Source organism: Melopsittacus undulatus, chromosome 7 (genome assembly GCF_012275295.1).
Source record: "Melopsittacus undulatus isolate bMelUnd1 chromosome 7, bMelUnd1.mat.Z, whole genome shotgun sequence".
Lineage (NCBI taxonomy): Eukaryota > Metazoa > Chordata > Aves > Psittaciformes > Psittaculidae > Melopsittacus > Melopsittacus undulatus.
In genome coordinates this window covers 17,276,970-17,304,373 of record NC_047533.1, presented here as the reverse complement: position 1 = coordinate 17,304,373, position 27,404 = coordinate 17,276,970, and the positions used below count along the sequence as shown (strand labels likewise).

Here is a 27,404-nt window from a genome sequence, read left to right as displayed (position 1 = left end):
AACTACTGAAGAGGGAGATATAAGCTGAAAAATATTCTTTACATAACTAAGGTTTGCTCCCACATTTCAAAATACAAGCAAGCAATTAGCTTTTTGAGATCTAGATATCTCTAATTCTCCATTTTTAGGTTCCTTTTTGTTAGTCAAGCACTGGAGATTTTAAATTCATGTGGAAGAAATTGAAATAATGAATTTACAAGATAAAGACAATTTAGAGTGAAAGAAATACTGAAAAGGAAGCACTACAGTACTGGTATAAGATATATAAGCTTATAGCACAGCAAAATAGGCTTAATCAATGCAAAAGAAAAAAAAAAACAACAAAATAAAAACCCAAACAATAAAAATAAATCTGTACTGTGATCTTAGAAATCAGATTTCCAAATCAGTAGAAGTGAAGTTTTCAATATAAAAGAAAGAGCTATGAAGAAATTAATGATTAGTGAAAGACTTGATTTGAGCATTGCTTAAAAGAAAGCCCTATTGACATAAATAAGTGATGCATTTTAGTGTTTGTGGATTGACTGCATTTTCAAACCAGATCATTTAAAAACAGACATTTTTCTAACTTCTAGTATATACTTTTATACATAAATTTACTAAGACCACAAAAAATGTAGTAGGAAGAAAACTGTTTCAAAGTTACATTTGTGATCAGAAAAGAGTAATGTGAAAACAGAGTTCTTCAACACAAAACCTGGGGAAATGTTTAAATAAAAAAAAGATATAAAGTTTATTCATCCCTTCTCTTTGCTAAATAGTTAAGACTTAAACCTGAAAGTCCATGATTATGATCAAAAAGTACATGGGAAAACATTCAGGGCAAAGACTTTGGGAAGTTAGTCTCTAATCAGAAGCTATTCGGGCCAAAAATTTCTGTTGATATTTAAGGACTGTATCAAGTTCAGATGCTAGAAAACAATGGCAAGCTGTAACTGAAGGGGCAAAGAAAGTATCTGCATTTCTGCAGAAGTTCCATAAAATTAAAAAAGAATAAAAATAAGAAAATGCACTGTAGTACACAGACTCTAACAGATTCTTCAGGCAGGCTGCCTTTCACTAAATCATAGAATGGTTTGGGTTGTAAGGGACCTTAAAGGATTATCTAGTTCAAACCCCACAGCCATGGGCACTGACACCTTCCACTACTCCAGGTTGCTCTAAGTCCCTTTCAACCTGGCCTTGAACATTGCCAAGGATGGGGCAATCACAGCTTCTCAGGATAACCTCTTCCGGTGCCTCACCACACTCCCAGTAAGTAACTTCTTCCTAATATATAATCTAACTTCTTCCAGTTTAAAACCCTTCCCCTTTTTCCTACCCTTATGTGCCCTTGTAGAATGTCCTTCTCCAGATTTCTTGTAGGTCCTCTTTAGGTACTGAACACTGTTATAAGGTCTCCCCTGAGTCTTCTCTTTTCCAGGCTGAACAAGCCCAACTCTCTCAGCCTGTCTTATGAGAGTTGCTCCAGTCCTCTGACCACTTTCGTGGCCCCATACGGACCCACTCCAACAGATCTGTACTAAGGACTGCAGAGCTGAATGCAATAGCCAGGTGGGGTCTCCTGATAGCAGAAGCAAGGAACCATATGCTTGGACTTTGGGGCCACACTCCTTTCAGTGCAACATATTTTCAAAATGTACCCAGAGTCTTACAAGGACACAATTAACATCACTTTAGGATAATTCACAAGCAGAATACTTGTGTTAGTACATAACTTCCTACACAAGCAGTTAATACCTCAGATCAGGAGTTGCTGATCCTGCAGTTCTCATGACCTACACAACTGAGCATACTGTTAACATGCTGATGCATGTGCTGCTGTACAGACTTTAAAAATCTAAGTTACAGACAATAAATAAAATTCATGGATTAAAGAAACAATAAACAGCCCTCTTGACTCAACAGTTTCTACTAAGTGTGCTTGGAATTTACAAATAGTGTTTCAATGTACATTTTTACTTTACCTTTCACAAAATGAAAGCATTTGTTCTTTGAATTAATTAAGGAAATATACAAGTTAAATAAATTACTGATCTTTAATGAATGTTGTATTTATAGCTTCTACTTCAAATGATTCCATCCCACTTTGTTTTATTTAGAACTAAGCTTTTCTACCAAAAGATCTGACCATCACTTATTGCCTGTGCACAAGAATATCAAACATTGCCAGTTTTCATGAAGGAAATTATGGGAAATATGTCCTTTATCATACTTCAGAAAGAGGCTTCAGCTATTCTTTACATCTAGCAAGTTATAACAGATGTTTTTAAAGGGGTCAAATTGCTGTCCTTAAGTTTACTACAAGATATAATGAACTGAACCTCACTGAAATTAACTTTTCAAGATTATAATATAGTTCTGTTTAAAAAAAATGCTATGAATTCACACACAAGTGAATGAATTAAGAAGGATGCAGGAATGGAATACACAGATTAGTATCCAAGCACACAACAACTTCCAGTTCAACAGCCATGAAGAGTTCTCAATCTTTGAGACAGAATCACTCCAGGAGTTGAGAAAACACATTCCTACTTTAAAACAATCCACCAGCACGCATGGCTTTCCAATAATTCCACTTTTTTCAGGTGACCTCATGCTTAATTTTGTCTGAAATAGCAATACCTATCCAGAACACACAGACATAATGGAACAAGAATGAGAAAAGCATGATCCCTTTTCTCCCCAGAGCTGAAACCAGAGGTAACCACAGATGGATTCATAACTACATACTGCAAAGAACCACAGTTACTGCAGTGTAAAAACAACCAGAAACACTCTACATTTTCTTTCAGTGTGTGCTGGCAGATACCTCATCGCAGCTACCTAGCAGGCGGCATTTCCCCCCAGAACACCCTAAGAAGAGAAATTTTGGTTTCATCAACTGAACTGCTCTCCATACCTAACATGAAGTTCAAGGTGAAGCACTGAGGAACAGTGATGAGCTATTCCATATTGCTACCATTCAGTTTCCAGACGGAGCTAGAAAAATCTGTATTCCTCAAGCAATGGCAGATTCTTCAGAAGAGATGAAGTGTTAGTGGTGTAAGCAACAAAAAAGTTTACTGGAGAATCTCTTAACACTGCAGTACCTTGAACTGCAAAGTCCCTTGGTAACAGCCAGAAACATCATATCATTCTTTCAGTTTAAGAAAGCTGAGGCACAGTTGCAAGTATACGTGGCTTTCTTCTGTTTCCAAATGAATCTTTAGGAAAAATGCTGGGCAAATTGACATACTGGCACAGGTAAATTTTTGAGCTCTTCATGATGAATTTAAGCAAATTCCACATACTACCTAAAGTACACAAAGCATTTAAAGTACTTCAGCTTAAAGCTCCCAGAGCTCAGTCTTCTAAACAGTAAAGACTAGAAAAGCACCTTCAAAGTAAAGTGATAGAAGTAGTATACAGAATGATCATTTAAGAATGAGGAAGGAAAATCTTGACAGATAACAGGTGAAATTATTGTTAAAAGGAAGCTTGATACCAATAGGCAGATAAAAAGGAGGTACATGCAAGCAAAAGGTTACACTGTGAAGCAGACAACAGTAAGGCAAGGAAAAAAAAAATTGGCTTAAGTTACTGGTTCTGAAGAGGCTAGCTTTGAAGAAATAGGCAAATATCTTAGCTTTACTTGTCATCAAGCAGCCAGAGGATATGCAGTGGATGACAGAGTTAGAGGTAGACTGCAGCAAGATCCCACTACTCTCCCAGTAACACATCTCAACCCACTGAAGCCTGGCCATGCCATCAATCCATTCTGACATCTCTACCAAGTTGTCATGCCACAATCACTGTGATCCAGCATCACTCATGCATGGGGGGGAGGAGAAAAAAGAAAATCTTAATTACACTGTCTGCAATGCAATTATCTGCTGCTGTAATTTACAAGCAGGTCTGTATTTATTTCCCAGACTTGGTTACAACCTTCACTGCAACTTGCTTCTGATCCCACTGTAATCTACAGCATACAGCCAGAGCAGCTGTCTGGGACTGCACAGCCTCATTAAATAGTTCCAGTATTTGACTGTCCTCATGGTGAAGAAGTTTTGCCCTTTTAAGAATCATAACCTCTCATTTTAAGTTATGCTTCTCTCACCACAGCAATGAGCCTAGCCTGAGCTTTTTGATAACTGCATCATAGGTGCTGGAAAGCTGCTATTTCATCCCCCAAAAGTCATCTTCCAGTGGGTTTTAGTTCAAGTAGATGTAATTCTAGCCCCCTAACTAACTTCTCAAGTTAAAAGCTGTTCCAAGGAAATTATAAATCTTTAATAAGAAACAGTCTATCCCATTGGGTGATAAAGAGCCTTCCCAAACTCTAAATACAAGGCAGAGATGCATTTTGTTTTGCCATCATTACTTCGGGAAGGAGGATAGAAGGCTTCCAAACTTACACAAAGTTAATGATAGCTTAAGTCATTATTTTTCATTCCTCCTTTGAAGTCAGGTGAAAGTAGTGTAAATACCCTATCTGCACATACAAACACAACACTGCATAGCTTAGAAATCTTACTCTTCAAAAGGAGCACATCCACACCCACTGTTTGTCAGCAGAAGACATTACTATCACACCCATTTAAAAATACCATATAACATCTTTTCACTGAAGCTCATTTGCAAACTATGCATAGATGTTAAAAGCACACATTTTAATGATATTTCAATTTTAAATTAAAGGACATGCCAGTAAACAACCTGGCAATACCATCAATCCGTTCTGACATCTCTCCCAAGTTGTCATGCCAGCATCACTCATGCATGGGGGGAAGGGAAGAAAAAGAAAATCATGTGTTCATGCAACACAAAGAAAAAAATCATAACAGTGCTTATGCAACAGTACATCTACTCATAAGAACAGAGCCCACCAGATTCCTCAAGTAGTACCAACAGGTTACAAGGATACGCATTAGCTGGGAAGATCTAATACCAGTTCAGGTTTTATGAGCTCAGGATATACAAAATCAGCCTATAAAACACCCAAGTGTCTTAACAAAGAAAGCTAGCATACAGCACCTTAATCATCTCTATGAACTGGTTTAATCATGAAGGCATAAAAACCCGACCCTAGATATAGAGGGTCAAAATAATAAATATCAGAATAAGAGATGCCTATTTCCTCACCAGAGAACTTTACACAGAGCTTGACTTACACTTATGTCTGCAAGGAAGGCAAGACTTATCACTCTTCTATATAAAAATGTGCTGCTGTTTCTGCCAGAGGCAAAGAACATCTGTGCATCCATGTCCAAAGCCACGATCTACTGAACCTCAACACATTTGGCAAATGCTGTCTGTGAATGTGACTTGCATGAACACATCATCAAATGAGAAGGCCTAAGAATTAAGAGCTAAGCAAAAGATCATGCCAGTTTTTCCATTAAGAATTCTCTGCAAAGACCTTCTTGTCCCTAGTCAAACTACTCATAATCTCATTAAATCTACCAATATCAAGTTAACTGACCACATGAATAAAAACTGGAATCTGAGAAGTCAGGGCTGATCTTGCAGCATTTGGATGCTTAAGTCAAAATTTTCTCCAGGTCAAGAACCACTTAATTGAGGCTCCATTTTCCAGGCTAAGTAGTGACTAACAAAGATATCTAAGTTTAAATATAATATGAAATACTAAATTAGATGTTTTAATAAAAGCAAAAAGGTTCTGCAACGAAGAAGAACATATATACTACTACAATACTACAAACTCTATCTCTTACTTGTGTAGGAAGTGATGAAAGTTACTTTGCAAACTGTAGTACTACACTGTGTAACCCTAACATATTTTGTCCTTCATTTCTTCTCACATGGCACTGATGTCAAGTCCAGAATTACCACATTCCTCCCCTACCCCAATCAATTCTCCATACATTATGCAGAACACTACTTTGCACAGAAAATCAGGAGTCTATACCCACTTCACATCTTTTTCCAACTAGAACAAAGCTCTTTGTTTAGTTGGGGTTTGGCTTTTTTTGTTTTTACTATGAAAAAAAAAAAAAATCTATGGTTATTTTCTAGAAGTTCCTGTATTCCTTATTGTTTCAAGAGAAAAAGATAAATCTATTAATAGCTGGTTATTACTCTTATTAATTTTGCCTACGGCACTAAAAAAAGTGTCAAAAGAAAAGCAAAACCCAGGAAACTAGAGGCTGGGTAGCTTCACCCCAGTGCCTGGGAACGCAATAGAGGAAAAACTATTTCTAGGCACAGAAAGGATGAAATGATGACTGGGAGTAGTCAGCATGGATTTACAACTGGGAAGATAATGCCTGACCAGCCTGTTAGCCTCCTATATAAGTAACTTGGCAGACAAAAGGATGGCAGTGGATGTTATTTATCTTGACTTCAGTAAAGCTTCTGACACTGTCTCTCGTAACAGTTATCCTCATATGCAAACTGAGTAAGTAAAGGCTACAAAAGCAGATGGTGAGGTGAACTGAAAAATTGTCTGAAGTGCCAAGTTCAAAGGGCTGTGATCAATGGCACAAAGTCCAGGTGGAGAATAGTCACTAGTGATACAACCCAGGGGTTTGTACCAGAGCCAGTACTATTCAACACCTTAATCCACAACCTGGAAGATGGGACAGAGTACACCCTCACCACATTTGCAAAAGATACAAACCTAGAAGGAGTGAGTGATGCAACAGGTATGTATGCTGCCATTCAAAGGAACCTGCTCAAGAAAAGAACCTAATGAAGGTCAAAGAAAAATGCGATGCCCTGCACCTAAGGAGGAACAACCCGATACACCAGCATACACTGAAGATTGGACAAAGGTCTGGGGTTCTGGTGAACAAGATAAAACTGGAGCCAGCAATATGCCCTTGAAGCAAAGGCCAACAGCTGTATTAGGAAGAGCACTGCCAGCAGGTCAAGGTAGATGATCCTTCCCCTTTACTCAGCACTGGTGAGACATGTAGAGAGCTGTGCCCAGTACTGGACTTCCCACTACAAGAGAGGCATGGACATACTGGAGCAAGTCCAGAGAAGGGCCATGAAGATGATTAAGCAAATAGAAACACCTGTCACAGAGGGAGAGTTTGAGAGAGTCGGGACTGTTCAGCCTGAGGAGGAGAAGGCTCAGAGAAATCTCAATGTGTATAAATATATCATGTGTATAAGTGATGCACCTAGTTCACAAGTAAGGAAGACTGAGCCACACATTCTCAGAGGTGAGCAATGAAAGGACAAGAGGTAACAGGCACAAACCAAATATGGGAAATTACATTTAAACAAACAAACTAAACAGGCAAAGAAAGAGGGGAAGGGAAATTGATCCATTAAATAGAATTTATCTAGAGTTTGGACAGATTTCTTTTAGAAAGGCAAGAAGAGCTTGCAGATAGTCCAGATAGGCTTGTAACTGTCTTTCTGACACTAAGTTATCACAGCAAGTCTTCATTTCAGTATTTTTCTGTATCACCTGTACAGGCATCCTGCCAAACTGAAAACAGAAAGGCTGGTGTGTCTTAAAGAAAACTTAAGGGAGACTTTGCCACATTGTATTTGACTATCAGTCCAGACTATTATTAAAGAAAAGACAGCAGCATGCACTACGTACTATGAAGGAAAGCATTTCTTCTGATGAAGTTTCAAACATTCTTCATAATAAATGAGGTAATATAAGAGTATGAGTCACTGAAGTGGCAGCCATGCAGCCAGATCCCTCATACATTTTGGAGTTTAACCGTAAAATTCCAGATAGAACTTGACTGCTTCTGCAGTCAAAATAAGGAGTGCCTTAAAAATTCTTTCAAATATATTAAAATGCAGTGATAGCTCGGTTTTCACCTGTGGCCATCTAACATTAAACCTGTTTTGTAGGGGTTTTCTTATAGGTTGGTTTTTTCTTAACATTGCACTGGCTCTGCAACAGATAAATATGACTTACAAAGTAAAACTAAAATGTAGCTTTAACTGTAAGCTTTAACATCAGTTTAAAATAGTTTCTGAACACAAATGCTATTTGAAACAAAAACATTACAACAGTTCTGTAGAATCACTTAGTTTCAACGTTTTGCAACAGTGCAATTTACCCATTTCAGAGGAAGCAAGAAAGAGGAGCATCCAGCAAACAATGTCACAAAGGATGAGCACAAAACAGATGTGGGAAAAATAAACAGCCTTCCTGCCCTGGAATTTGTAAAAAGGTCTGCAAAGAGCAAACAGGACTTCTCACTGCAGTTTGACTTCTAGACCTATAAAGGGAGTCCCATGAGAAAAGACACTCAGATGAATGAAATATACCAAAAATAATAGCAGACATGTACAAGGCTTTTAAAAGAACATTGTTCATTGTTTTATCAAACATTTCTTGTCTTCTACAAAGTGTAGCTATAATCTGATTTTAAAGATTCCGTAGAACACTGCATCTTTTTAAATAGTGTCTTCAAAGACAGCCTTTTCCTATTTCTCATTTAACAGACATTTTCAGAGAAGATATTTGAAGTTGCTTTGACAGAAGTCTGCTAATCCAGAATAATTACTGTAGTTTGTTTTGGGGTTGGTTTATTTTTTTATTTTTATTTAAAGTATAAATACAGGTGTCCCTGTACAATTCATGTAAGACGGTCTCGCATTCCTCCAGTAAGTGATTAGCACCGCAGGCTTCGTGGTCTCCTTCTTGTTCTAAAAGGAATGTGCTATGCATTGCCCTTAAACTATGTAGGATTAGCAAAGAGAAGGATTTTTCACATCCGTGATTAACAAGGAATAACTGTTCCCCCCCTTCAGGGCTGTTCAAAAACCATATTCTCTACCTCATTATTCTTCCGCTACCTATCACACACGCATGAAGGTATTAACCCTTCAAATGCTCATACATTCAGACAGAAGTCTGACAGGTGATTAAATATCAATACTTTTTGGAGGAGAAAAAATCAAAACATCAAGCAGCCTTAAAAAACAAGCACATGCTTTAGCACTTCAGGTGTTTGGCAGTCCAAACTATCCTTCCTGATTGCAGTAGTCAGAAACTGTTCAGAATGTACCTCAACTGAAAAATAGTAACTCTCAGGCTTCAGTAAGGAACTTGCACACCAAAACAAAGACCAGGACTCAGTGAGAAAAGAAACTGGAGACTAGCTTCTAGCTAAACAGGTAAGATTTCATTTTAAGAGTTCAGTACAACCTTCATACTATATAATATAAGGTCTTACTGCTAAAAGAGCTGTTTTCATTGAGGGTACATATAGTCAAGCACAACTAGATGAAATTCTGTCTATTTATTGGCTGTTCTTTTGGCTATGATTGAAATAAAAATAATTCCTGAAACAGTAGTAGGGACTCCACTGCTAATATAGCATTTTTTCACCAGGGTGCTAAAATTAGACAATAACCTTTAAACTTCACGCTCAAGCATATGTAAATTGGAGGGGGGGGTAAAATCAAAAAAAAAAAAAAAAAACAAAACAAAAAAAAAACCCACATGCCAAAACCCCACGTTTTGCTTCAGCTGAAACTGCATCATAAAGATAGATGATATCTGGCATTTTTTCCAGAAGTCCCTGCTCCTGAACCTTGATCATGTAACTCTGTAGAAGTGACATCTAGGGGGTTTCAATATTCTTTTCTGCAACTGAAATATCAGAAATTCAAAACCAGAAAGAAAATTTCAGACCAAAACTAATTATTCTGGGATTAATTTATTGATTCAGCTCACATTTAAAGACTTCTAGAAAATCCTGCTATTCCTTTTTTTAAAAGTACTATTTTCCTATTTGGAAGTTACACGTTATGGATAGAAGTAGTTAAATAATTGGAATAAAACTGCAATCTCATGCCACACATCAATACACACAAAAAGTTAACAAATAGATTTTTCATATCTGGAAGGCATGTTTTATCCTAGATGGAACTTTTTATACCTTAGTCCATCCTGCTACGCATGTATTTGTAAGGTGAGATTATCTGTAAAACACTGTACGTTCTGAGATCGGGGTTTTGGTTTTACAATTTCAAAGCAAGCTTAATGGTTTAACACATTTATCAGACTAGGTTATAAACCAAACAGATGACTCTGACTATGCAGTATGTGAACTGCAGCTAAAACTCACTCTATTATACTGAACCCCATTTAATATCTTTGACAAGACTGACTCCTATGTATTGAAATTATAATTAAGCTCTTGCTGCAGAAGCTGCAAGCATAGCAATTTCGCATGCAGATTTATAACCAGAAAAGAAATCTAAGTAGTACCTCCATTTGTTTACCAAGTTAAAAAAAATAAAATAAAAACAACAACAAAACAAAACCTTCCCTTGAAACTATGCAATCAAAATATACATTTCCATCTGTGCTGGCACATCTGTAAGTTTCAAACTGTTCATCAGCAGCATAAGCAAAAACTTTAATAATTTTCAGTACTCAAACACTCATAAGTAAGCATACTCTTCATCTCAAGCTCTGATAACTTGTTATAATGTATTTGTGGAGATGGAGCTCCAAAAAACAGCAAGTACAGACAACCCCTCTGTTTTCTAGAGCTGTGTTGTAGACCTTTGGAAAAAAAAAAGCATGAACTGTAACAAAACATTTAATTCTTGAAATACTTCTTCATCCATCATTCAGTGATACGTTGTAAGAAATATGAAAGTACAACAGAGATATCTTTCAATTTAAAAACTATTTCAAGTACCAGCTTGATGTTCAACCCTTACAGCTTTATCTTGAACTCAGAATTTCAGCTTAAACACCATGTGCCTCAAGAAGGGAGCTGGTTTTTAGGGAAGTGGGGTGTGTGTGTGTGTGTGTGTGTGTCTGTGTGTGTAAATATTTAGGTCAAACACTAACTCAGAGGTTGTTCTAGAGCCTGAGGGAGTAAGTAACATTTTACCTCCACACTAGTTTTCAACAGAAATGGTTTCCATGGTATTTGGGTTTTGGTTTGGGGTTTTTTTGTTTGTTTATGGGGTTTGGGTTTTTTTTTTTAGGTCTGTACAGATAACTCTTTAGAACTATTATGATAATAAATAGACATTTTAGAAATAAACTCTTTTAATGGAAATATCAGAAATGATGGGCTTAGCCTGGAAACTTATTAGGCCACACAAGTAACCTTTCTCACGAGAGTAATCAGTGGGACTACTCATGCAAACCAAGTTATTCACATGGTAAATGTCTACAGAATCAGACTCCAAATTTGTATTTTAGGGGCATACTGCTACCTCAACGGATTATTCACAAACACAGGAAGAAAAATGCAGGTAGATTTCAAATGATTGCTATAAACTCTTCCTATTTTGATAGCTTTAGGACATTTAGCATAGTCTTAGCATAACAGCTGATATATCAACTGGACTAGAAAAATTACTAGGAAAAATTATGACTAAAAACATTCCTATCACACAAAAAAAAAAATCTTAAATTAAAAGGTAACTGCACGGCTGGGTAAATGAGGAGTATACTTATCTCAAAACCTGACTACATTGTATTCCTGGAGTACAAAGGATTGTAAGGAAATTTTAGACTTAAGTAGCTTATAATAGAACTGGTTCATAAGTCTACAGCAGCTGTCTTCAAATTTTACACATCCCTTCAGATGACAATAGCTTGTAAAAACACAGATACTTCACTGGGAACACTTGCTGCAACACCACAGAAGGTGCTGGTCTGAGGTATAAGAACTTTTAAACATAATTTTTAAAGCTGTGTCTAATAATAGTGTTAGTTTTCAGAAAGTTGAGCTTTTCAGTTTATCTTCCTCTTGTTTTCTTAAGAGGCTATTTCAAACCATTATAAACATCACACTCAAGATGACAGCTTTATAAAGAAAAAAGAAACAAGCTTTCAATTTCACATTCCCATAAGGAATCATTTCAAAAGGTTTTGTCTCCCATAATAAGCAGTGGTTTCCAGAATTCTAAAATGTTGAGCAAATTCTCCAAACCTTGACCTTTTATGGCCTTTCTGTCATGAAACATGCAGAAAGCCTCCAGTGATACATGAAAGTTGTCTACATAAGAGAAGTTCAGAAAATGTAACAGGTCAAATCCTAATCATTTCTTTGTGGGACCTGCCATGTACTGAAGGGCCATATATTCTTTAAAGGCCTACCCATAGAAGCATGGGCTCATCATGCAGGTTACTAGTTAATATAGAAAGCCTTGTAGATGCTAAATGCAGGACAGACAAGATCATAATTAATCCAGGAATTTTTGACACTGCTTCAGGATGTACACAAAGGCCAATTGAAAAAACAGGCTGTATGCACTGAAGTTCCAAGAATGTTGTTTCAGCATACAGAGCATTTATACAACACAGATCATGTGACTCAGCTCTTCCAGATACAGGCTGTGGAGAAAGCTATATTCATAGCAGGCTTCCTAGCTCACGCAGTGTTGCACCAAATTGGTTTGGACCGGAACTAGTACCCTTTAAAACCTGACCCTTCACACAAGATTATATACAAGTGAACACTGAAATATATACCCATTTGACTGAAGACTTTCCTGAGAAGTATCCAACTTAAAGTTCTACAGCAAAATCACCTTCAGCTTCACCAGTGTCTCTCCAGCAACTGAACTTTCCACAAACCCAAAACTTATCTGCTTAAGTTGCTACTTTTAATCTTGTTTATGCTCCCAGTTCTTATGTAGCAAGCACTACTACACAATCATTTATTGCTAACTGAATATTTTTACTCTAAAATGATAGCAAGGCTGCTGTAGCAACAATCACTTGTTACAGCAGTATTTATTGTGGTTTTGGTTTCCATTGCACTTCCACAATTACACTGGTGTTACACAAATTCCATTTATGCAGCATATTACATCTAAATAGCTTTATGTCCTATTGCATATACCTAGTGTAGTAGAGATTTGTTGTTCCTTTACTAAACTATAGGAAAAATACTATCTACTTGAGATATGCAGAGACTTCATCAAATAATGTCATAATTGTCAGCTGAAGAGAAGGTTGAGAGTTTCTTGAGATTAATTTTGCAAAATGCCACAGGTCTTCGCTTGCCTTAAAGTGGATTGAGGATACACAGAGGTTTGAATGAACAAATCTACAAATGAGTATTCATGGTAACTGATCCAACCAAACAGTTCCTTGGAAATTAGAGTAACTGATCTGAAAAGAAATTATTTCGTAATGGAAATTCTGGTTCAGAAACAAAAAATCCAAAAGCACCACTTGCCTAAAGAGATGGATTATTTTTTCCCCCAAAGGGAAGCTACTGTGAAAGTCTGTTCTTTGTATTAAAGAGGAACTACAGGAAGCATGTTTTAAAATTGAGCCTGTACACACTAGCGTAAGATAATCCATCATAAGAAATATTACATGTAAACAGTCTTGTAAACTAGATCAAGTTAATTTAAGCTGCAGCAAGGTGCACTTCCACCTTCCACTGGCATGTTAAGAGGACTGCATCGGGTATTTCACAGTTGTTTGGCACATTGCATTTATAGCAGAAACATGACATCTACACTTACGCATTTAAAAAAAATAAAAGCTTTAAAGTACTTGCTGTTTAATGTATAAAAGCAAATACTTGAAGGAAGCATCCACAAGTTTCCCAAGAAATCATTTCTAATTCAGAATCCCAAGGAGATGAATTGGCTGTCAGATAACAATGCGCCCTCATCAGATGGACTTGGCAGTTGTAAACAGGAGGAATTTTCTCAGCTTTTCCTCACAAATATGAAATATTTGTTCTCTGCCAACAGCTGGGGCAGTTTAAAGACACCCTGCATATATATTCAAATTAGAAGTCACCCCCACACCTAACAATGACTGAATTCCAGCAACTTAAAGAAACTCTAACAAGAACTGGAGCAGATGCAAAATAATTCCAAAGACAAAACAATCTAACTTTGTCAGCCTAAATGACTAAAAACTTTCAAATGTCATAGCTTTTCTGCTGAAGAGTGAACTAAAATAACCCACAAAAGTAGACAACAATCAGAATATCTCTTCAGAACTAGTGCCTTATGTAACTGGAAAATATCTATTATTTTCCAAGGACTTTATGAATTTATCAAGAGAAAAAAAAAATAAAAACAATGGAAAATGTGCACATGGACAAATTTTAACAACCAAAGTTCTTTTTTTCTGTAATATTGCAATTCTGTACTTCAGAAATCTTGTATAAAATGCCTTGAAATTATGATAACTTATTAACGATATTTCAAAAAATTATTTAAAATCACATAGCAGGACCTTGCTTCTAGATAATCAAGAAATAAAGTTGACTACATACTTGTTTAAAACTTGGCAAGTATTCGGTGTCTCGGTGTCAAGCCACATTCACAATGAAGGCAAGGATCTTTTAAAATTTATTAATGTTTCATATGTGTGTACTTCTGCAATATGAACTACACTGCTGGTTGATTTTTTAGCTATAAACCCAATTTAGGAATCTGTATATATTATTTGAATACATCTCTCAGCAGGAGAAGATATACTAAATCTCTATTCTTTGTACAAAATTTAAAACACATTGTAAAAAAGCATTGCATTAAGTACTTTAATACAACTTTGAAAAATCTGACTATGTGTTTCTAAGAGCCATCAATTTCTTCAAAATTTATTCAAAAAAGATTGCATTATATAACAACACCTTCAATTTTTAGGTCAAAAAGTTACTTTGGTTTATTTGAAAATACGAGGCGATTAACTGAAGTACATGATATATCAACTACTTTAGAAATACTATAATTACACTGGCAGTTATTAAGTCCCTTGAATAGCTTTGTCTATATGAGCAAACCATAATGGTTTGTGGGGGTTTGTTTTAAACACACAGCAGCTGTGGATACAGAGCACAGCTATAAAGACAAATGGAATGTCTAAGCCAATGCTGCTTTTAAATAAAGTAGAAATACTTTTATGAAGTTAAAGCAACAGCAAATGAAAAGCTAAACAAGATCTCAGATGCACGCTTAAAGAAAAGGTGATATAATGAAAATGCAGCAACTAAGCTGTCTAGTAATGAAGACATTACTTCAAAGTTCTACACAAACATACATGAATACAGGGCATTCTTCAACTTTGCTAGAACCACAATGAAACTATATCCAACAATCAGCATTTTGCCTTTAATAAGTCAGATGTCCCAAGTCGTACAATACATTTTTTTACGAAATGCAACAAACTAAGCCATACTGAAAATTAAGCAACTATTATAAAAAGCTAAAACCTTTTGGGAATTACTTATTTTCACCATGCAACCATGCAGGTGTTTGCACTTCAACTTTACCAGACAAGATCCTTTCATTGCCACTCCAATCTCTCTCCCCACAGAATTCAATTATTTCTTTTTCTTTTTAAGTCCAAACCCAATTACTTTTTGAGAACTACCAGTTCTTATTTTTTAAGCCTTTGTAAATGCTCCAATCATATAAAAACTGAAACAGAATTAAAATACTGCTTTCTCACTATGCAACAAGGCAACACTTTATAACTAGCAGTTACTTCCAATAAGACATCATATAAAACATTAAATAACACCAAGACTAACATTTAACAATGTATTTCAGATAACAGGCATTTTTCAGTTGTATTCATGTTTGAAAAAGTTCTTGTTTATTCAAGGAAGAGATTTCATAGTACCCAAGCTATTTCCTACAAGGTAATTGCAGTTTACACTTCAAATCTGAACTGCTCATGAAAGCTCTCCCCTGGCCAAATCCCATACATACTGTTTGAGAATTTCTTTTCTTATGTCTTAATTGGGATAGATATTCCAAGTTGGTTGTTGGTTTTTTGGTTTGTTTTTTTTATAAAAAAATAAATTAAAAAAAGAGGCCTCAGTACACACAACTGATTTGATTAAAAACAAACAAAAAAAAACTCTTATGTTTAGAATTCAAAATACTTACAGCCTCTCCAGTTCTTTTAAATCCTGGAATGCTCCTCTCTCAATAGTACTAATCTTGTTCTCCATAAGCTGGCTGAAATACAGAAATTTTTACACATAAGTTCTAATAGCTCCAAGACAACTTGTTGCATTAACAGCAGTCATTTAAAGACAACCACATATTCATTAAAACAGCACAACAGTTATTAGAGTGACACATGCTTTAACCTTCCAGACCCATCATCAGTTTGCATGAGCTCATATATCCAAAAGGGGAAAAATAATCCTCAGTAAAAGCAATAGGAATAGATACTACATTTGCTCATTTACTTAATAATCCAAAGTTAAAAAGTCACACATATACATACATGTGTGTACACACACACACACACATCACTGCTCCTGGGCAAGTTACAAGACTCTAGGTGAACAGCTTGAAGGCAATACTAGTCTCACATGAGAATGACAAAACAAAAATACTGAACTGTGGTGCTGGGAGAAGATACCAGTAAAAGACTGTACAGAGACTGTAACTGCAATAGTACTTTTATTTTGTAAATACATTAAAAATTGCTACAACATTTTCCGTTTCAGACAGAACTGGAAAAGGATTTTATATGACTACTTGCTCAAATTAAAGAGCATTAACAAATTTGCTACATAAATTATGCAGTATTTTAAAGATTTTTCTCCTCCGCCCAGGAAAAAAAACACTCCCAAAACCAAAACCCCACAGAATTTTAAAAGATTCATAACATTTGAAACAAAAGCGTTAACAAAAGCACCAAAAGAAATAATTCCTTCCAAAAATTCACTGTTAAAGCTGCTCCTTTTGGACCAGAAACTGTAGAAAAGCCGTAATCATCACCTGTGACTTGCTTTTAAATTCAGTAGAGGAAGAACTTTTTTCCTTAATGAATTTCCTTATACTTTAGGTTGAGAGTACCCATTTTCAGTGTGAACTACGTTTTCTAACCTTAAAGTCACTCCAACAGTTATTCAACCAGTTCTAGCAAAGCTACATGCCAAATTAAATCCTTGAGTTCTCTTGTAAGCTTAATCGGATTATAAAAATTTAAACAAATGATATTTCAGGCAATTGCTAACTTATACATATCAGTGTATAACCCAGGGAATGGGGGGGGGGGGGGGGGGGGGCCCAGCAAGGGAGGAAGGCTGTTAAATTCAGATGCAGTAGCTAAAAAGTGTTAAACTATCCAGCTAATAAACTGAAAGATATCCAGCTCAATGGTTGTATAACAAACTGTAGCATCAGCCCCATAAGTTATCAGTAACAGGAAGAAAAAACTTACAGAACTCGAAGGTGCCTTAGACCAGCAAAGTCAGTCTTGGTGATTCTTGTGATGTTATTTCCATTAAGATCCCTACGAAAAATAATTTATAAGCAGCAAAATTAAACATTCAAAAGTTACTTTTAAATTGTTTTGTTTGTTTTCATGGGCACAGCCTCCTGAGCAATTAGAAGATATAAATGAACCAAACAAACCATTCCTACAACTAACACTGTGTGAGACCCTCATTTCCAAGTGACCGAACAAAGGTTTATCTTGAAGGTAGTAGTTTTAAACTCCGTAGTAAGAGGCCTTTACAAAGTCAGTTCTGCCTGCCATTATAAACCTCATAGATATCTTTAACAATATAGAAGAGTGAAAACCTGTCTGAACATGGTTATAACTGCATTTAGAAAACCACTAAAGCCACTATATATATATATATGTGTGCTACAGTATTTGTTTGCCTGTTACAGAATCTAAGAGACTGAAATCCAGACAATTTTCAGCATTCTTAAGCAACTTTCAGCTTTCATAGTATAGCTACAAAAGCAGAACAGAGCTTAACTTCCTACAGCAAACATTAGCTTTCAAGCAAGCACGAGACTGGAGAATAAGTGATGGGAGATGTGATTTTATGAAAACTAAACTCTTCACTTGCTGCACGGGAAGCTACATTGACTGCAGACTGCAAAGCACGCTCAGAATTGACAGAAAACTATTTAGGCCCTAGCATTTCTGTTCATACTTCAGCAATACTTTGCTTATGGAGTATATGCCCCTTTTTCTTAAAATTTTGGGGTCAAGCTGTGTACATCGCTCGGTACCAATCACTACAAATAAAACCAGACTTTCCAATTCCAGAGGTAAGCCATTAGGAAGTGGTTCTACACATGGAAACAGCTCATTCCCAAAGTAGTTATGGGAAAAAAAAATATCCTTTTTCATACACCAACATTCAAATTACTTATTAGAGATAATAACTCTTTCAATTACTCAGACACTTTTAAAAGGCAATCCGATATGATAAAAGTAACCGACCACACGCTTGCTTACTCTCAAGAGCAGAGAATCCCCTAGCTGAAGGGTACACGAACCGTCTCAGGAAGAGGATGGGGGGAGGTCTCACAGCTAAGGAAAAACTTGGTGCTAAGTGGGAAGAGGCTAAGCCACCCCAGCAGCGGGTCCTCGCCGTAAGACAGATGCGGGCAAAGCCTCGCCGGGCTCCAGCTTCACTCCGGGCCAGCGGGAGGCAGCGCGCCCCGCCAGCCTCCCCACGCGGTAACCCCGCGGCCCCGGAGCTGGAGTCAGCTCTGCGTTCCCGCGAAGCTCCGCATCTCACCCAAGGGCCTGCCCACGTCCGCGGAGCGCAGCGGCCCCGCTCTTCCCCATTGCCTCGGGGGGAGAAATCCGCAATAGCGAAGTTTGCCGGGAAATGGGCGCCGGCGGGGGGAGACGGCGCTCAGCCGCTGCCGCCCCGGGGCGCCCGCCCCGCAGCTCCCGCTCCCCGCGGCGGCGGGAACCGCGATCCTCACCGTAGCTTCTCAAAATGAAAAGCAGCAGCTGGGAGCAGCGCCCACCTCTCCCGTGACTCCGCGCATCGCCGTGAAATGGGGAGCTCTAACAGCAGGGGAAGGAAACGGACACGCCACACACCCCCTCCCCCAAAAGGGCGTCGGGACACCAAACCAGGCCGGCTCTAAAGAGCCACATATGCCCCACCAGTCACTGGGAGCCCTGACGGGAGCCAGGGAACGAGGGGCTCTCGCCACCGCCCCAGCAGGGTTACTTACAGTCTCTCGGTGTTGCGGGGGATGTTCCTCGGGACCCCGCGCAGCGCCAGCCCGTGACAGTCCACGGTGCTCCCCGAGCAGGAGCACTGCGCCGGGCACGGCTGCGGCACCACCTCGCCCGCCATCGCCAGCAGCAGCCCCAGGGACAGGGTGAGCTTCCCCCAGCCGCACATCATCACCGCCCGCTGCCGCCCGGCCGGGGCCCGCCGGCCTCGGCCCCGGGGAGGCGCGGGTCGCGCCACCCTCCTCCTCGCCGCGGGGAACACTCGGGCAACTTTCAGGGCGCAGAGAAAGCGAAGTCCTTTCTATCCAAAGCCAAGCCAAGTAAAACAACCCCGGCAAAGTGAGGTGGGTGGCACGGATCCGCGGCTGAAGGCAACTTCACTGGGAGGGGGTCCGGACCCGGGCCCTCCCTCTCTAGCCCGTCGGGTGGCGGGGAGAGGCGGCACTTGGGTCTCGTCTTCGCACGCTCCCAGCGGAGACGAAGCGGCGGAGTTGGGCTAGCTCCTTCTCTTCTTGCTCGCGCCTTTCAAAGCCGTGACTCTCCTCTGAGCTCCTGGCTAAAGGCCGCGGAGCGCAGTTCGCCCGAGCGGCGTGGTTTCTGCTTTGACCGCGCAGCGCAGCAGTCGCTCCCACGGGCGTCCCCCGTCGCGGGCCGCTCACAACCCCACGGGGGGCGGCGGCGGGACTGACACCGCGCACACACCGCCCTGTCAGAGGCGCCTCAGCAAATCATACCCCTCTCGCAGGCATTCATCAAACTGTCTCACGAAGAAGGAGGGAGGGGGGAAAAAAAGTCAAACACACGAGATGATTTTGGGCTTGGCTTTCCACCCCCCACGCCCCCTCCTGCTGTAAGCTCCCAAGCCAAGTTTAGCAGGAAAGGGCTGGTCCTAGAGCACGATAATAATAAGCAGTCGAGAAGTGAGTCGTTGCCCTGCTGGAAGGGAGTTCATCCCACGACCTCCTTCTCCTCAGTAACAGATCACAGCTATAGATCCTCCTGCGATCCCGGGAGCACGGCGAAACAGGCCAGAGAACAGATGATATGCAGCGAGAGTGGGGGGAGTGAAGGGGGCGTTATTTTGCTCCCCGTGGTCTCCCGGATACCGTGGCTTTGCTGCGGCAAAGGCACCTGATCGGAAAGGTAAGAACTGCTCAGTCCTTCCAGGTGAGGCCAGTTCAGCAGCTCCTAAGCTTGCTGCAGGAATGGAAGCAACTTTCCTCTCCCGGAGCCCGCCGGGGCGCAGCGCCTCAGGAAGGGTTTGCGCCCCTTCCCCTGATGCCACCGGTGCACCTGAGCTGCCGGTGCTGGTGCCGAACAGTCCGGCCAGACCCTTGGCTCCCTGGCGGCGGCGCTCCTCCGGCGCAGAGGAAAACGGCAGAGAGGGCGCAGAGAAGCGGGAGAACGGAGGCGACACGCCGGCTCCTTCCCTCGCACCCCAAGTCTCTCCGAATGAACAATAGAATGGCACCGCCGTACGCAGGCCGGCTCTTCTCCCCGCTGCAAGGTGCCTGCCTCCGCCCGCGGAAAGTGCTCCCCGAGCGCCGTCTCCCGCAGAACCGCCGCCGGCACCCAGCCGAGCGCTCTCTGCCGCCCGACCTAGTGCGGCGCCCCTCGTCCCGCTCCTACGGAGCCAGGAGCGACCCACACGCTGCCCTATATAGGGCCGGCGGGGCCGCGCCTCCCCGGCCCCGCCCGCAGCGCCCCGCGCCGCGCTCACTGGCTGCGCCGCCGCCCGCCCCGGCCGGCCCGGCCCGGCCACCGCAGGGGGCGGGGGGCTGAGCCGCGGCGCCAACAATGAATGAAAGTTGTGGGAGCGGGGGAGGCAGGTCCGTGTGTGTGCCCCCACCCCGGGAGCTGGTGCCAGGAGTTTCCCACGCAGCCCTGGCCTGCGGGTGTCAAGAGCCCGCGAAAGAGAGCGGAGAGGAGGGGCCGCGGCGGTGGTTGTGTGGGTTTTGCCGGGGGGTTTGAAAGGGGACGCTGAAACGTCGCCTGCTGCACTTGTAAATACCTCTGGCGTCTCACCGAGGGTCTGGTCTGGTTTGTGCCCCAGCCGCTACAGAGGGAGAAAGACGGTTTTCTTGGCGTCTTCTTCTGTTGCAGTCTTAGTGTGAAACACATCGGAATCTTTAAGAAATTATTTTCGAAAATAAGATGGACAAGTGTTATTCCATACGTTAAGGTATGTAAAGTAGCAACACTGCTGTGCTCTTTTAGAAAACACCTTCCATTTACAAAAATATGTGTTCTAAGTACAACGTTCCTGACAAAATTTCCCAAAGTGTTGTTTACTATCAATGCATTTTTAACATTTTTTTGAAAATACTGAGTGCATCAGCCTCTTAACTAAATTTTAACTCGTTTTCATTTTCCTTCCTTACGTGTTTGGTTCCATGCAATTTATAATCTTGAGACCCCAGTGATAGGTGAAAATGATTTGTCTTTCATAGACGGCAACCCCCAGCAGGGATGACTAAGCCTTCAGCAAGGTGTAGTTTGGAAATGCTCATGGGAGTCCATAGTTTCTTCCATATGGCTGGGTCCAGCTGAGTCTCTTCATCCCTGGGGTCTCTGCTGTGCAATCCCCACAAGAGGCTGTCTCTTTCTGCCTGTTACCAAGAGGACAAGTACTGTTGTCAGAAATGCTATTCTAGATCCAAGCTAATCTGCTGAAGTGGAAGCCAGCAAAGTTACTCCTGACTTCTCTTACCTTGGAACATAAGCCAAACTGAAAATTGCTAAAAATGTACATATCTACAGAAAACTTATTTTTTGATCCATATGTTGGACAACATCCAGTAAACACGATTGTTGCACTGTTTTCAGATGCTAGTAATGGCATCTTTCGTCTTGCAGAGACTCAGATATCTTCCAGTTTTTTAGACTGATGCAGGAAGAATTCAGTGACTGTAAGGGGAATACATGCACTTCCTTGTATAAATGCCTTTCACTCTTTTCTCCTGTGTTACTGGTTTAGGTCTTTACAAAGCATTTCAAAAGGATTTTGCAAGTTTCTAGCAAGCAACATGATAGAAGAAAAAAAAAAAGAACTTAATCTAGCATACTGCTTTCATGCCTCTACTGACATTTTTTATCTTACAACTCCAGGCAGACAAACCTAGAAAATACAAATGTTAACCATTCAGTATATTTTGATATTTGTTTGAAGTAGCAGCAATATGCCTAGTGCTGCAGAAGACAAAGAAATAATGAATCTTCTTAATATAGTAATTCTCAGGAAATCTGAATCAATTCTGAAAGTGTTAAATGTTGCTAAACTGCTCTGTGCAGACCTGATTCAAAATCCAAACCAGTCTTAACTTTATATACTTTGTTTTCAAAGGGAAGTATAGTAAGTACAAGCAAGATCAATTTTTATTTCTGTTTGGGGTGTTCATTGATTTTTAGCATGCCCACCTTTGAAGCATACCTTTCATTCATTCGAATTGATTTTCCTGAGTTTCTTGCCTGCCAGCACATTGAAACTCTCTTTTTGTGATTTAAACTGTTCAATAGGAGAGCTCCCAATGCCTGAAATTGTCTGAACGAGGCCTTCTGTCAGACACGGTGTAGTATCATTGCTGGAGTGTGAACCTTGCCCTGCAGAGTGCCCTGTGGCTGCTGCAGTTGCCTGCAGAAGTGATTATAAGCCACTTCCAAAGTTATGAGGGAAAATATTCCCGTAGAGGAAGAAACTGGTGAAAATTATAATAAGAAGATGTTAAAGAAAAGGAATTAGAAACATTCATCAGTGGAAAAACAAAAGTTTTGTTACAGCTGTTTCAGAAAATACTGACAATAGGTAAAAGCAGTTTACTGTTCTCCAGATTTCATTGCACAACATTCCACCCTTTGGAGGGAAATCTAAAAGGATGATCAAAAAGCTACAATCAGAACTGTTATTATAAAGGGGATCAAAGTCAATAATAATAGGTAACATCTTCAGAATGAGATCCAGAACATCAAAATACAAAAACCTGCTACTTACAACTGAGGTTGGTGAAAGTGACTATGGCTGACTACAAAGCTTAAAACTATGTCAATATATCAACATCACTATAGATTTATAAGGACGTGTGCTCAAAAGATGCTGAATTAAATGACTCATCAATTTGTAAACAACTGAAGGTCAATAAGATGATACAAAAATGTCCAATAGAGGTATATTAAGAAAAACCAGTATAAACTAATCTAGTTTGTTTCTTTGACAAGGTAACTAGCTTCTTTTAGAGGAAAGTATGATAGATCCTGATATCAGCAGATCATTTGCTACCAAGCACATTTAAACTCTGATAAGCAATCCACTTAAATGTAGTCAAAATCTAATTTCTGGAATGTGGACACTTAACTGAGTAAAAAACCCCAAACTCTATATTCAGAATATGGTGGATAGTCAGTCAGGGAGTGACTACTCTTTCAAAAGACTGTTAAGATTATTATGTCACTGAATGATTCCATTAGTGATTGAAAATTAAGTATAGCTATTCACAGATGATACCAGAATGGAAAGGGATGTAAGGAGTTTGCAAGGGAGAACAACAGCTCAAAATTATTTTGATAAACTGAAGAAAACACATGGAATTAGAGAAGCTTGAGGATGATATGAGCATAACATTGCATTCAGCAAAGAAATTCAAATCTGTAAATGCAAAATGACTAGCTGGTCAGCAGCACTCCAGAGAAGGATATGGAGAGAAAAATGTATCACTTGGAGTTTATGATAAAGGCGATTCCATTACAAAAAAGCAAACATCATTCTGATGAGGTATATATTGCATGAGAGAGGTAAGCATTCTTAAGTGCTTACCAATTCCTAAAGCTTCATAAAAGCTTTTGCCAGCTTTTATTGTAGGATAAAGTGTTCTGTTCTGGAAACCATTCCTAAAATATGCTATAAATATGAGAGACTCCAGGGGACAAAGCTAAGAATGTAAATTTTAACAAACATGAGCTATGAAAAAAGTTTTCTAAAAGCGTATTTACCTGGTTTAAAAACAAACAATCAAATAAACCCACCCCCAAAGACAATCTAGAAGAAGGAAAGACATTATAATACTTCCCCAAACTAAAACGTTTTTGTAAGCAGCACAGCGGTCAGTTAATATTCACAACCAGTACATGGCTTCATTTTTGGGAAGGAAGGTTTATGAATCAGAAAAGCTGGTAGTAATAGAGGCTGTGAGACACAAAAAACAATGTTGGTCTTTGCTTCATCTCTCCTCCTGCACCCCCAAGCCAATGTTTTACTGGAAATTTTAAAACAGATTAAACACATACTAGATAGGATCTATCGAGATATACTGCGTACAGTGTCTGAGTATGGTTAGTTATTAGCTAACTGGCCTTTCAGGTTCTTTTAGCTACGATTTTCCATGAGAATTAAATAGGTATGTAGCAGTAATACTCATTGTCAAAGAGGACATCTGGCTGTGCATTAGTTGCTTATGATTTATTTTTGTAACTACCATTATGGGTGGGCTGTGGCCAACGGTATGAGGTTCAACAAGGCAAAGTGCTGGGTCCTGCATTTGGGTCACAAAAAATCCATGCAGTGCTACAGGCTGGGGGCAGAATGACTGGAAAGTTGCTTGGAGGAAAAGGACCTGGGTGAGCCGATTGATGGAACTGAACATAAGGCAGCTTGTGCCCAGGTAGCCAAGAAGGCCAAAGGCATCCTGGGCTGTGTTAGAAATAGTGTAGCCAGCAGGGCCAGGGCAGTGATCATCCCCCTGTACTCAGCACTGGTGAGGCTGCACCTTGAATCCTGTATTCAGTTCTGGGCCCCTCACTACAAGACAGACATTGAGGTGTCAGAGCATGTCCAGAGAAGGGCAACAAAGCTGGTGACGGGTCTGAAGAATAAGTCTTATGAGCAATAGCTGAGGGAACTGAGGTTGTTTAGTCTGAAGAAGAGAAGGCTCGCGGGGGGACCTTATGTCACTGTACAACTACTTGAAAGGAGGTTATAGTGAAGTGCAGGTCAGTCTCTTCTCCTAGGTAACAAACTAGGGCAAGAGGCAACAGCCTCAAGCTGTGCCAGAGGAGGTTTAGATTAGATATTAGGAAAAATTTCTTCACCAAGAGAGTGGTCAGTCATTGGAACAGGCTGCCCAGGGAAATGGTGGAATCACTGTCCCTGGAAGTGTTCAGGAATCATGCAGATGAGGCCCACAGTGACATGGTTTAGTGTGGTCTTGGCTCGTGAGGTAAGGGTTGGTCTTGACGATCTTAAAGGTCTTTAACAGCCTAGTTGATTCTATGATTCTATGATAATCACAAATTTATAATTTAGGATCATGTAGCACTTAAGTCAGAATTTTGCTTGGAAGTGGAGTAGTACAATAAAAATATGTTGGCAACCTCCTGATTTTTCTTTTTTTAAGTAAAAATGATGTGTGAAAAGTGGAGGGAAAGCAGTAAGATTTTTTTAAAAAACTGTCAACTAAGTAATTTTGTCTATCAAGCTAATGTGAAGTTTATTGGCTATTTACCTGTAAGGCAGCACAGGTCTCATGGAACAAGCAATGAAGAGACAATGCTAGCATTCACATCAGAACAGAGGAAGAGTTTTGTGCCATGATCGCTGCAAAGAAATCATGAGGGCAACATGGGCAACAAGCTGACATCACATACATGATAAAAGAGTGATGGGGAAATAAAAACCAATAATGAAGGAAAGAAAAAGGATGCTGAAGAAAAGTAGAGACATACAGTTAGAACAAAAAGCATGAACATAAGAATGGAGAAACCATATATTGCATTGCTGAATAAGTGTACAAAGCAAAAAATGAAAAAAAAGACTTCTCTACGAATCTATCAAAACATAGACTCAAAGGGGTAAGTGAAACCCACTGAAACTGTTCTTAAATATTATTTAAATAGTATTCTGCATTTAATCCTTCTGAACATTTACTGCTTGTGACAGTCTCACTGGACAAATCTGAGCCTGTATTTTCTGATCTTTAACTGTTTTGATATTGCAGCGTGGGCTACAGCCTAAAGAGCAACTTGGAATTGTATACCCACACAATATTTAACTCAAAGAAAATTTTATTAGTTACTAGCTATCTTCTCCAGTTGTTAGCTAGCCAAGTTTAGAACAGGTCTGAAATGCCTCCAAATTAAGTACAAGATTAAAGCAAACTAGCTGGCAGGAGTGGGTACAGGTCCTGTGTTTGTACAACTTCTCCAAGGGAGCTAGAGATCAAACTTCTTGACTTCTCTGAAACAACACCCATAATAAACATTACAACTGGTAGTAAATATTTCAGAAATGTATCCCTACTCTAAAGCTGAGTGACCTGAGGTTTACTCAATATCAAAGGGACACTATCAAATTTTTAGGGTCATGGATTTCACACATATAAAACCTCTAGGCTCCCGCAGAGCCATATAGAGTCTCACAATGCTTTACCACGAAGTTTAACTGGAAATTCATTTGAAAAATATTCTGTGGTTTAGGAGCCAAAAATGAAAACCTTGAATTACTCCTTTATATTTCTAGTGAAATAGAGTGGATTTATTCAAGTTTCTCAAGTAAGTAGAACTTCAAATCCTTTGTGCAGATCTGTTGTAGAGAAAGATTCACATTAAAATTTAGCTTTTTATGAAAAATATTTCCTATGCCTCATGTCTAGAAGAAACTGAGCAGGGAGGAAATGGAAGTGTCAGAGCTGGGTAAGCAGAATCATATCACACAACCCTGGTTGTGCACACTACTTCATTCCAGTTCTATTTGCTTCACTTATGCTTCAATTTCATATGCTAACAAGTTAATTTCAAGATAACTAGAATAAATATTGTTTATGCTTCCTAGTAAATAAGGAGCTATATGAAATGCTTTCCAACCAGCAATAGTCATGTGACACTACATACATTGATAAATCAACCTAATATGTATTAGGATGAATTTCCAAAGAATAAACAAATGGGATTCTGGCAGTTAAAGGGAGAATGCAAAAAGTGCTTCAGCAGAGAAAACCAACAGAAGATAAACTGGTCTAACGTTGCTAATTTTTTCCCCAAGTTCTTACACAAAAGATACATCAATTCATTTCATTTACTCAAACCCAGATTTAAATGTTTTATAGTCAGTATTTATTATGGTGTATCTTCACATACCAGTAAAAGTCTCATAATTTGTGCTAGCAGAGTCTTCAACCCTTCCAAGTGACCTCTCAGTTGCTATCAAATGTAGAAAGTCTGATAGCTATTGTACATTCAATACTCCTATGACATAGATTAATGAACGCACTATATTAGTTATCTTGCATTGGATGGCACAAGAGACCTCATCCACCTCATGCACTTTAATAACCTTGTAATTTCAACCAAAAAGAAAAAAAAAAAAGAAAGAAAGCACTTCTGTAATAATTCTGTGTATGCAAATTCTTAGGAATTCATGGCAATTTAGTGTAAAAGGGATTATTCAAATTATTGACATTTTGCACAGGACAGAACACTGAAGCTGGTATTTCTGCATGCAGGTTGATTACTTTTGCTAAGTCAATCA

The 27,404-nt window shown here is 39.5% G+C and overlaps 1 protein-coding gene across 3 annotated transcripts in view; it reads right to left on the bottom strand.

Moving 5' to 3' along the window:
• SLIT2 (slit guidance ligand 2) overlaps positions 1-19,552 on the bottom strand; it is a 262,240-nt gene extending 242,688 nt beyond the window's left edge. For all 3 annotated transcript variants that reach the window (XM_005148463.3, XM_031048373.2, XM_005148464.3), the window contains exons 1-3: positions 18,889-19,552; positions 17,117-17,188; positions 15,826-15,897 (exon numbers count right to left, since the gene is read on the bottom strand). In XM_005148463.3, coding sequence (XP_005148520.1) covers positions 15,826-15,897; positions 17,117-17,188; positions 18,889-19,064 — 320 coding nt within the window. In that variant the 5' untranslated portion in view covers positions 19,065-19,552. The remainder of the gene's footprint in view (positions 1-15,825; positions 15,898-17,116; positions 17,189-18,888) is intronic.
• Between the last annotated feature and the right edge of the window lie 7,852 nt (positions 19,553-27,404).